This window comes from Ornithodoros turicata, chromosome 10, assembly GCF_037126465.1.
Source record: "Ornithodoros turicata isolate Travis chromosome 10, ASM3712646v1, whole genome shotgun sequence".
Classification (NCBI taxonomy): Eukaryota; Metazoa; Arthropoda; class Arachnida; order Ixodida; family Argasidae; genus Ornithodoros; species Ornithodoros turicata.
Genome location: NC_088210.1, coordinates 3,628,745 through 3,640,362, shown reverse-complemented (window position 1 = coordinate 3,640,362; position 11,618 = coordinate 3,628,745). Strand labels below are relative to the sequence as shown.

Here is an 11,618-nt window from a genome sequence, read left to right as displayed (position 1 = left end):
GAGAATAGTCGCCGATTCCCATTTCGCCTTCGGGATTTCAGTAGTTTCTGGTATATATCTCTGCGGTATATGCGCTGCTATGCGGTGCATTACGATTGTCATTTTTATTCTAATGTGTTCACATCGTGGACAATAATCGGGACATAATTATAGCCGTTGTGGGATCGATGTCCTGACGCCTACTTCACACGGAGATGCTGCTGTACTCTGTTTTACGGAAAGGAAACACTGTGTTGAAAGTTATTCTACGCCACTTTAAGTCGAACATCCAGTGGTCTGAGCTTTTAAGTGGCTAAATCCAGAACCTTTTAGGGACCACTGGATGAGTTCCAGTGGAACCGGCATGAAACTTGCTCCACTTTCAAGTCACCAAATGGTTCCACGTTCAAAATGGCACCAGTACTACAAACCACTGTGAAACCATGCGACTCTAGATTTTTGCCTGTGAGTGTAGGTGCCTGTCATAGCGCTCCGAATTCGTCAACAAAATTTCAATTAAGCTCATGAAGAGTGACATATATGAGCGTTTGAATAAGCAGCATATTTCTCGCTCGAAGAAGGGGTTGGATAAAAGAGGCAAAGCCGCCCTCACAACATGACGGCAGAGCACTAATAAAGCACTAACTTTAGGCCCCTATTCTTCTTAGTCGGTGGGCGCGCTTTCTTGAATGTAGTGTTGGTAGAATCCTCTCAGTATGGCATACTGTTTAAAGATTACCGTCGTAACACGTACGGGATACCGTTGAAATGTAACAAGAACGCGGCGAGATGCACAAAGTTCCCATGTTTTGCGTGATGTATCTCTAGCCCCACCAAGCTTACTGGGTTCATTTGAGGACAGATAGTACTTGAAAGCCTCACATATCAGCTGCTGCAAAACCGCATTGCGTTATTTTATTCGGAGGTGGGCAGTCATCTTTTTAATCAATGTTGCGCATGGGGATTGTTGTATTCTTTTATTGGTCTTAAGCAAATTACACAGAACTGGTGGGGACTAGTGACAAGAACGATTTAACAGGCAACGCCTGGTGCCATCTTGACACGCTGGTCATAAACACACACATCGACCCAGGCCCGTACGAACGCTCTCTCTCGTGGCTCACTTCCAGGGGACGCTACATTCTTACTGCTATCAGAAGCAGCTATAACATTTCTCCCTTTTTAGGAGGTAAGGCTGTCCGCTGGTTTCACTGACCTTCCACTTCAGGTTACAGTTACCAGACCTCTGTTATCGCAAGATGTAAGATCTTTTAAGAAGCCCCTTGCTGCCAGCTGCCAACTATTTCCTGGTCACACATGCTCCATTCAAGCCATGGAAGCACCGACGTACCGACGTGTTTATGTACTGCCTCTTGCAAATGTCAGTATTTTCGCTTCAAGGGTGCATTTGGTTTATGTGCCGTTTCCAAGCTTTACCATTTACTAGTACCATGTGGATACGAGGGCCTAAGCACTTGACCACTACCCCGCAAGTCCGTTTCTTCCCGCAGCCATACTTGCGTGCCAGTAACTTTTCGCCTTTGTCATATCTCGGTTCTTCACTGCACGTTTTTTTAGTAACTGTCACAGGCTTGACCATGTATACCAATGTGCAGATTTCTCGGTCAAGAAACAATGCTGCAGGCAACTTCCCCGTAGCCGCCGTTGGCGTCCTTGGATACTCCATAAGGAAGTTCCGCAAACTGTCCGTCAGCCTTGCCACCGAGTGTTCCATTTTTTAGGCACAGCTTGATAGTTTGGAGGTATCTCTCTGCTCGTCCATTTGTTGCTGGGTGAAACGGGGCTGTGACTTTGTGTTTAATAACCATTCTTCCTAGAAAGCCTTCAAGCTCCTTTGATTTGAACTGTGGCCGGTTGTCATTTACGAGTGTTTCTAGAAAGCCACATCTGCTGAACACTTCAGAAAGCAACTCTATAGTATTGCTTGTGCTTGTTGACGGGGTCCAAATCGCTTCCGGCCACTTTGACGAAGCGTCCATGCAGATGAAATGGTACTTGCCGTCCATAGGCCCTGCCCTGTATAGTCTATATGCACTCTTTGCCATGGTGCTTCTGGCTGCTCCCATTGAAGTATCAAACACAAGGGCGGCATATTCTTGTGTTGTATGCACCCCGTGCAGCTATTCACCATGTCTTCTATATCCGTATCAATGCCTGGCCACCACACCTGACTTCTCGCGAGTGCCTTCATTCCTGACATTCCGAAGTGCCGCGGTGCAGTTCCATGAGGATGTAGAGGACGGTGGTATTCCTCTACATGAGTCGCGACCAAGACCTACTAAATAGAGAGAAGACCTAACCACTACGCGCTCCTCCCCGGCCGCCCTGGCAGTACGTAATTCCGACGCTGCCGCGAGGAGTGGCGCTGCTAAACCACTGTCCTCCGTGCACCCGTGTAGCGTGTAGCCTGCCCATCACTCGCCGTGGGCGTGTTTACTTCCGACTTTGGCATGCTGCTGTCGTTATCAGCGCTTGTTAAGCAGTTGTAATTGTTAGTTTCGCGTGTGCCATTTGGTGAACTGTTCACATGGTCTACTGTTGCGTGCCCATCTGCAAGTCTGACGGGAACAAGGTGCGAGATGAAAAAGTTTCGTTTCACGAGTTCCCGTCGTCCGGGCTTCGTGACGCGTGGATTAAGACTATTTCAAGGTCTGGTGAGTAGCATGCTTCTGCTTTTCTAAAGTACAGCCCCTTCTCCCAAGTGATTGCGAGCGCCTTTCTAACGATAAGGAATCTTATTACACATAGGCCGCAACAACGAGCTGTGGCGACCAAACGACCGATCCCAGGTGTGCTCGCGGCACTTTATGCCCGAGGACTACAAGGAAGGGCTGAAGATAAGAAAGCTCAAGCCAACAGCCGTGCCTTCAGTTTTTCCACAGTACCCAAGCTACAAGCAGCCCTGCCCAAAGAAACCACGAAAAGCCCCAAAACAAAGGGCAGAGAATACTGGGGGACCAGCAGAACGGCAAAAGTAATGTTCGCACGCTTCTGCACCGTATTTGTTTAACGCTTAATAAACTTTTATGCAGGCGCTCCTCAGGTGCCCCCAAGAGACAGCCTCTCCAAGAAGCAGATGAAAACAGGGACCCCACTTTCAATCGGCAGCCCCTGACAGAGGTGGAGTGTGACCCAGCAGAAGGGAACTGTACTGGTGAAATCAGTAATCCAGCACTAGCGGCTACAACGAGACCACGTCGACAGATATCATCACAAACCAACCTCACAACAAAGAAGCTCAACCAAATGCTGACAAAGATTGACACCTTGGCACGAAGGTGCCGGAAGCTGAAGAAAAGCCTCGTTGAAGTTCGTTTAAAACTAGCATCACTCGCCAAGAGAGACGAAGAATCGAACAGGACCATGAAGGAGAACAACGTGGCATTGCTCCTGGTAAGAATGTCATTGCATGAGCAGTACGAGATCTGTTGCAGTGTGCAATAATTTCTTCTCACAACGTTTCTTGTACTTGCCATGAAATGGCAAGAGATGGTGACCCCGGTGCACTTTTCCTCAAAGAGCAACTGAAACACATGAAGTCCAAGAGACCACGTTGGAAAGAGGAAACCTTGCGCCACTGCATCCTGTGGTATGCGAAGTCCCCGTCTACATATTGCCTAATAAGAGGTTCAAAGCTCCTGAAGCTCCCCAGCCGTTCCACGCTGAAAAGGTACTTGCGCTCGTGCACTGGCAGGGTTGTGACATCCATGATCAAGCAAAGACTCCAGAAAGAAGCCTCACAGATCACCTGTGAACAGGTACCTTCCAGCATGTACAGTTATCTATTACCAGTTATGACCAATAATTGGTGCTTGCAGGCACGCTTTGGATCTCTCATCTTGGACGAGATGTCTATCAGGCCAGGGACATTTTATCAACGTCAGGCTGATGAAGTCCATGGGCTGGTATCAGTTGACGCGTCTGGCTCTGCAGGCAGTGGCGAGAAAGAAGTTGCTACTCATTTGCTCTGCTTCATGTTTGTGGGACTCTCTACACATTACAGGTGTGCTGACGGAGCTATTCTCGTCATGGACACGATTTCATCTCGTAATACTTATGTTTCAGGATACCCGTTGGGTACTTTTTTACAAGAGCTCTGACAGGCGCAAAGCTGCATGAGATTGCAATGAAAGTTCTCCAGAGTGTGGAACAGGCAGGCTTCAGGGCACTACGCATTGTTGCTGACAACCATCCTACAAACACCAAACTCTTCTCTATACTGTCTGGTGGACCAGTCTGTCCTATTATTCAGTACGTCCTTTCGCAGAGTCCATTAGAAAAATGGTTGTGTTGCAAAACTTCCGTCTTCTCTGCAGGCACCCACTCGATGAAGAACGACACTTATTTTTGTCGTTTGACTATTGTCACATCCTGAAGAATATAAGGTCCCAGTTCCTGGCAGCCAACCGATTGTTCTGCAACAATGGAGAGTTCATTGACCCAAAGTACTTGAGGGCACTTCTGGAACTCCAGCAGAAGCAGGTTGGGTTTAAGCTGGTACGAGGCCTGACTCGGAAGCACCTCTTTCCTACGAACCTCGAGAAGATGAACGTGAAACGAGCTGTAGACGTGTTCAAGCCGGAGGTGAGATATATATTGCATGTAATACTCGGGGCAAGTATGGAACTTGTGATTTGTTTGATCCAGGTCACAGCTGTGCTGAAATACCTACGAGATCATGGATCAGAAATTGGGGTACCTGGGTTCGAGGGCAGCCTGCCAACAATAGAATTCCTGGAGATGGTCTTCAAGTGGTTTACGCTCCACAACATAAAAAGCACCACTTTCCACGTCTTCAGTCGTGATCCAACAAGGATGCCATTTTATTGTGCAAATGACGAGCGGTTCGTGTTTTCATCAATCAGGTACTTCCCTTTTCTTTCACATCAGCTAACATTCAGGTGTTTTGTCTTAGGCTGTCATGGCTCGAAGAAACGTTCCTCGAGTACATTGATCACTGGAAAGAAACTGCACCAGCCAAGGCAGCCTTCTTGTCCCCTGCAACCTACGAAGCCTTGGTGGTTACAACGAAGGCAACAGTGTTGTGCACTCGCCACCTGCTCACTCGCGGCTTCAAATATGTTTTAACATTTAAGTACTCATCAGATGAGGTAGAATCTTTGTTTTCTGCAGTGCGACAACTGAACGGGTCAAACGACCAGACAGACGCATATGCTGCCCTTTCCGCACTACAGAAAATTGTAGCAACAGGCCTCCTAAAGCCTTCTCTGAATGCCAATGACCAAAACACTGACATTCAAATGACTGGGCTTCTCAAAAGTAGCTCAGCTGCCACCCTTCAGTGTCCTCCACCAAAGGCAGAAGAACTTTTGCAGCCGTACTTTAATGATCTTCAAAAGAAGCCAGGCAAGAGGAGAGATGCAATAATTTTGTGCACGCATTCTGAACGTTGTTGTTTCTGCAGTGCCAGCACCACCCGGGCTAAAAGCATCAACAATATCGCTTATTGGCGGCTACCTGGTCAAGGCTGTGGAAAACAGAATGAAGTGCGCGGGTTGCTTGGTTCGGCTCAAGAGTGAAGCAAGCGATGGACCGACCGTTGCAATTATCAACAACCTCTATCGCGGTGGACTATCATACCCCAGTTTAGAGTTTGTGGGCTTCTTACTTAAGCTTGAAGAAGCAGCAAGTACTGTGAGAAGCACGCTGTTGCAAATGCAAAAACCGCTGAACTGGTTTGTTAACAGACTCGCTCCTGTTGTAATTGAAAATCCACTGTTCGCATGCAGCAGCGATAGCAGTGTAGCACATAGAACAGAGTTGGCAAAACTTGTCCTAAAAAAGTTCGGAAGGCCATATCTGACTAACATAACAGTCGATATAGCAGCAGAGAATGCAAAGAAAAAGTGCAGAACAAACCTCTCTCTCGAAAAGTGCTGAAGTTGTAAATTGATGTGGGTTGTTGAGCATGTAGTCTCTTGTGAATAGAATTTTCATACTCTGAGCTTGTTTGGTCTGTTATTGATTTACCATGTTTCGTCTTATTATGCGGAACTAGCTCTAAGGGTACGAACTGGGAAGTCACGTGCGTGTCATCGGACCGCTAATTAGTTATCGCACGGAATCGACCGCCGTATTTATTTACCACAAAAAGAACTAGGTTAACCATCGCAGCATATTTACGTCTAAATATAGGCAAAACATCCGATTTCGTTGCTGCGAATGCTTGTTTAACGAGCTGAATTACGCTGATGTGTCGGGTATTGAGCGCGATTTCATGGACACTCCGTAAACAACTGCTTAAACGCATAATATGGTACTGGCCGCAGAGAAAACGACTTACAGTCGTAAGAGAGTCACATACCGTGTCGTACCGTACAGTATAATGCGAATATTTGAAGCAAAAAAGTCTTAAACCAGCGTTATCTCGGGACCATCGTGTAGTCCACCGCCCAAAAGAACAGAGGGCTTTGTGTGCCCCCTCGCGGGAGCATCGCGAACAAAAGTTTCAGTGCGTTTTTTGGGGCGGGAGCGCGGAGTGGTTAGGTCTTCTCTCTATTTAGTAGGTCTTGGTCCCGACCGACAGTGATGGTACGCCATGGAGAGGCGATGCCGGTGGCCTATCTCCACGGCCCGCTACTGTGCTCCCCCCTCAGACGCGGAGCGGCGACAAGAAAGGTCGAGGAATCACGTCGACACAGGACGGAGAAGCAAGAGCGACCGTGAATGACGCGCACTGCTGGACATGTCCATTGATCCTTTTCGAGGCACGGCACAGCGCACGTGGCAGGAAGAGGTCGATGAGGGGCGAAGTCGTTGAAGTCGTGGACGGGCGCTGAAGTCGTCTGGGGTGCCGTAACCGGCACGGGAGCCAGAGCTCGTATGGTCCCAGGAAGTGAGGCTGCGTTAGCTGTGTTGACTGCCGAAACCGGCAGGACGGTGGTATTCCTCTACATGAGTCCCGACCGTCAGTGATGGTATGCCACGGAGAGGCGATGATGGTGGCCTATCTCCATGGCCGCGCTGGTGGAACTGAGGCAGGTGCTCCAGGCGCGTGGGCATCTTCGTCGTTGTCCACGGCCCGCTACAGTGACATTGCTGCGACGCGTCTTTGGAATTAACACTCTGTGTGCTCGAAGGATGAGTCCTGTTGCAGCGTGAGCTCTTCGGGAGCTCCACCCCATTTCCACTTATTAGCTTTGCTGACGCCAGTTCGGAATTCACGACCCAATTCTTGCAGTTTTGGGTCCTGCTTGGTTGCTGAGGCAATTTCTTTGTAGGTCACAGGTTAGGTATTAACTTGTTCTACTTGAAACAGTTCAGCCTCATCCAGTTGTGCATATTTTTCACTGGAGCAGGGAAGTCGCGATAATGCAGCTGCGTTGCCATGCAGTTTTGTATTAGGGTGCTTTATGTACTGAAACCCATGCTGGTGCAGAGCATAATGTTTGATTCTGGAAGTCGCTAGGATAGGGATGCTCTTCACTGGTCCAAATGTTGAGATCAAAGGCGTGTGATGTGTCAGTAAAAATTCGAAGAGCTTCTTTACACCGAACGTAATGCTCAGAGCCTCTTTCTCGATCTGAGACTACCTGCGACAGTGTCCTTGACGCAAACGCTATTGGCCTCTCTTGTCATTTGGATGAGACAGAATAGCTGATACTCCAACTGGTGAGGCATCTTGTTGCTAAAACGACAGGCAAGGTGTCAGAGAACGGTGCTAGTACTCTGTCGGATGCCATGACCTCTGGTAGCCTTGAAAGCATTTTCGCAGTTGACGCAGTTTCGACTTGACTGATATTCTGTGGCTGGGGTGCATCCAGTGCTGCCTGTACTTTATCAGGTGCCTTGTGCACTGCCGCTGCATCAATTATGTAGCCACGGTAATGTACTGCTCCCTGAAAAAGTGAACACTTCTGACGGTTCACATTGAGATCACACTCGTGCAATCTCTCTAAGATTTCTCTCTCCAGTCCTTTCATAGTGCTGATCTTCCGTGGGTGCAGTCACACAGATCTCATCTAGAAAAACGCTCCTTGAATCCCTTGTAACGCTTGTTCCATCGTTCTTTGCCATACTGCTGGGGGACTTGTAATGCTAGATGGCAGACGTTTGAACCTGCAAAGTTCTCGGTGGGTGTTGAGTTTCAAGAGGTTCTGTTGCTCTTCATTTGCTTCCAAATACAGATAAGCTAGCTGCAAGTCAACTTTTTTAGAAATGCTTGCCCCCACTCAGTGCAGAGAAGATTCCTTCAGCTTTGGCAGAGGGTGTTTGTCTACCTCCAACCAGCGGTTCAGGGGTACTCAGAGAACAAGGAGCAGTCAAAACAGGGACAAAGACACAAAGGAGCCTCTGTTTGTGTGTCGTCTTGTGTCTCTGTCCCTGTTTTGACTGCTCCTTGTTCTCTGAGTCATGTACCAAGAAGCCCATCAAGCTACTCTAGTCGGTTCCGGGGTACTTTGAAGTCACCGTACAACCTTACTTTTCCATTTGGCTTGACTATTGGCACCAGTAGGGTCGCCCATTCGCTGTGCTGTACCTTTTCCAGGATACCTATATTTTCGAGCCCAGTGAGTTCGTCTTCTATACATTTTAACGGGTAGGGAACTGTTCTTGCATTACAGAAAACAGGCTGCGCAGCACCCTTGAGCTTCAGATTCGCCTTGACACCATTCGCTTTACGAATATGGTCTTTAAAGATGCCCGGGAACCTCTGGAGTAGGTAGTTCATTTTTTACGGCTATTTATAACTTACGTTCCTGTGTTATAGCGCACTCAAGGAATGTCCAGTTCGAAATATATCTGATCCTCCCGTGCACTTGCCGCAGTCGTGAAGGTATTCGCAGGATAAGCTGCAGGTCCAGGCTCTCTACCACCCACCTTCGTAGTAAAATTTTCCATGCAATCGCATTTGCCTCTGTCTCCTGCTGGCCTCTGTCCGAATAAACTAGAGACTGTCGTTCATGTACAATAACGAAACTGTGACTCCCCTCCTTCCCAGTAAGTTGACTCCGCAGGTTGAACCCATGGTTGCCCACAGCTAATTACTTTTACGGTTAGCTGTGGCTAGGATTGTTTTATTGGTATGTTTGTGCGTCCACGTTTACGTCGACGTAGTTAGTTTACGTTAGTTAGTATACGTTAGTTAGTTACCTGAGATTCAGAATAATGGACGAGAAAGGCGTTTCCGTTTCCGTGTATTGATTCTGTCCAAGTTCGAAGTGCATGGCACAGTGTTTTGGTGCGGGCCATTGTGATTCTTTGAGGGTTCAAGAAACCCTTGAAAGCCAATGTGTAATGTGTATTATGCTTTTTTTATTGAAGACATGAGTGCCATTTTTGCGGTATGCCGGAGGTTTGAATGTACCTCTGCTTTATGGGAGCCTCTACAAGGATACATTTCTAGAGCGGTAGAAGTTTTATAACTAGTGGTTAATCATATTTCACATATCTGACTGCACTAAAGGTACATTGTAAGCTTCCACGAATGCAGTATTGTAGCTTTACGTTACCAATATATAAACTTTCCATCCCTTCTTCCTCACAGCATCGGCAAATCTCTCGTTCAGGGGTTACGCTCCTCCGTAGCAATCACCGTAATAGGGTCAACCAGTTCAGCTGCCATCTCATTTCGCAAACGATTTTCATGCTGTACAGACGTCATTTAAGATGACCTTCTCATCGCGCTTGTAGGTATTCATGATCATGGGATATTCCATAAACAGGTATCGGAACAGTTTCCATACAACACCTAATTGCAGCACAATTTTTAGATCTGATTTTGTATCTTCTGTCTGATTATTTTTCACCATGTACCTCAAATCACATGTGTTATGATATTGGTGGACTTTCTTTAAATGATTTGCATGCTTTTTGTCCTGTATATCTATTTTTAAGTTGGTCTGAACTGCCTTTCGTTTATGTGTATCACAGATGATTCCTGTCTTTATCTAATTTATACATCTTAAGACTTTTAGTGGTATACTAATAGTTGATCAACGTTGATGTTATACTGATCACTGCTGTTTTGTACCAGATTTAAGAATGTTATTCTTGTTACGTCTGTTGCATCCACACCCCATGTAATGTCTGCAAGGACCCATGGTTTATCTAGAAATACATAAAAAATGAAATAACAAGTGTTCTTCCCACCATCCTGACTAAGGCACCACCGAAAAACTGATAGTATTTTCCCGGGAGTTATGTGATCGGAGTACTTTCAACTGGTTACCAGCATCTTATCATGATTATGTGAATACACTGACACATGTTGGCTCACCTTTTCGAGTTCTTGTCCTAGTGATTTCGCCCCCTGTGTGGTAATATCAATGAAAGAAAAGTTAGCATCTCGTCACATCGAAAACAAACGGGCCATCATTTAAATGAGTGTCTAAATAACCAAGACATTCAACGCACTTTAAAATCATATAGTACTGTTTCTGAAGCAATGCAGCACTGCAACTTTATAATACATGAGGGATTCCCAGTCCACTACCAGCTTCGACACTATCTTTGAACCAGAGCACAAGACATAGCAGGGACAACCTCCAGGCTAACTCGTAACGACAAGCCTCGACATGATAAGTAACTTTACTTTCCTCTGAGCGCACCCCCACACTATGTTTAGCTGACTAAGGCAACCGTAGCACAGCACTGCAAAGAATGTGCAAGGACTCTTGTTTTTTCCAACACAGTGATAGAAGTTGTATACAAAGAGTAGTTATCACGCGAAATTCGAGATGGCGTATTAATAAAACTCGCCGGGAAGGAAACAGCATAAGCGCACTCTTGATACAATTGATAGTAGCAGAAGTAGGTTACTGCGCAATGGTAAGTGTTCAACCCCATGAAGCACTCGTTTGAGTGTGAGCAGGCACATGAGAACAAACAACAACTTTATTACGGGATGGCTGAGGAGTTTCATCGTCGGGGGCGATACTCTACCCCATTGCTGGTGGTGACGCGAATATCTATATGACATGTGAATATCTATAAAAGTACCCATATCATACACGGGCAGTGTTCAACAATCTGTGAAATGAAGAAGAATGATACACCAGAAGTCCCTGCCATGAAGAATGATCCGCCCGATCACTTAAGCTGTCCGGAGCCCACTAATGCTCGTTTGAGGTGTCACAAGGAGAGACTGCGTAACGCACATTCAGTGGAGTTCTTCTTGACCACCCTTCGTCATCTGTGTCCTCGCCTCCTCATTGAATACCGCCTTCGCTCCTCAGACCAACCGCATATCGTTTTCGACATGCACAATACTTTTGACGACGTACTCTAGGGCGCGGGGTGTCACAACGACGACAAGGTGGCGATGAAAGGATGGGCTGAGGACAACGAAGACAAAAAAGAAAAAAAAGGAGGCACTTGGAGAAGCACGGTCGGCTCGGTCGATCACTTTGGGGAACAGTGGGCTTTCGCAGTTTGAAGCTACTTGTTTGAAGTTTGAAGAATACTTGTGTACCGTTTGAGGGGGCAGACAATAAGACTTGTTTGTGGCGTTGTGTTTTCAGTGACTTGGCCTCACCCCTTTCGGGTAGCTGCAAAGGGTGTTGAACACCCGATTGGAAGGTTTTCCCCGCAAGTCTCACACTCCGGGCCACTTCTCGCGCTCCTTTCATTTGGGCTGTACCTGTCATGGCTGTACC

At 47.0% G+C, this 11,618-nt stretch overlaps 1 protein-coding gene across 1 annotated transcript; it reads right to left on the bottom strand.

Annotated features, from left to right (window-relative positions):
* Positions 1-1,604: 1,604 nt before the first annotated feature.
* Positions 1,605-2,045, bottom strand: LOC135370521 (uncharacterized protein K02A2.6-like). The gene has a single exon (XM_064604293.1). It carries the CDS (start codon positions 2,043-2,045, stop codon positions 1,605-1,607), a length of 441 nt encoding a protein of 146 aa, XP_064460363.1.
* Between the last annotated feature and the right edge of the window lie 9,573 nt (positions 2,046-11,618).

What these genes read in the sequence shown, in the direction of transcription:
- LOC135370521 (XM_064604293.1), bottom strand. Translation starts at nt 2,045, where the DNA reads ATGGCAAAGAGTGCATATAGACTATACAGGGCAGGGCCTATGGACGGC.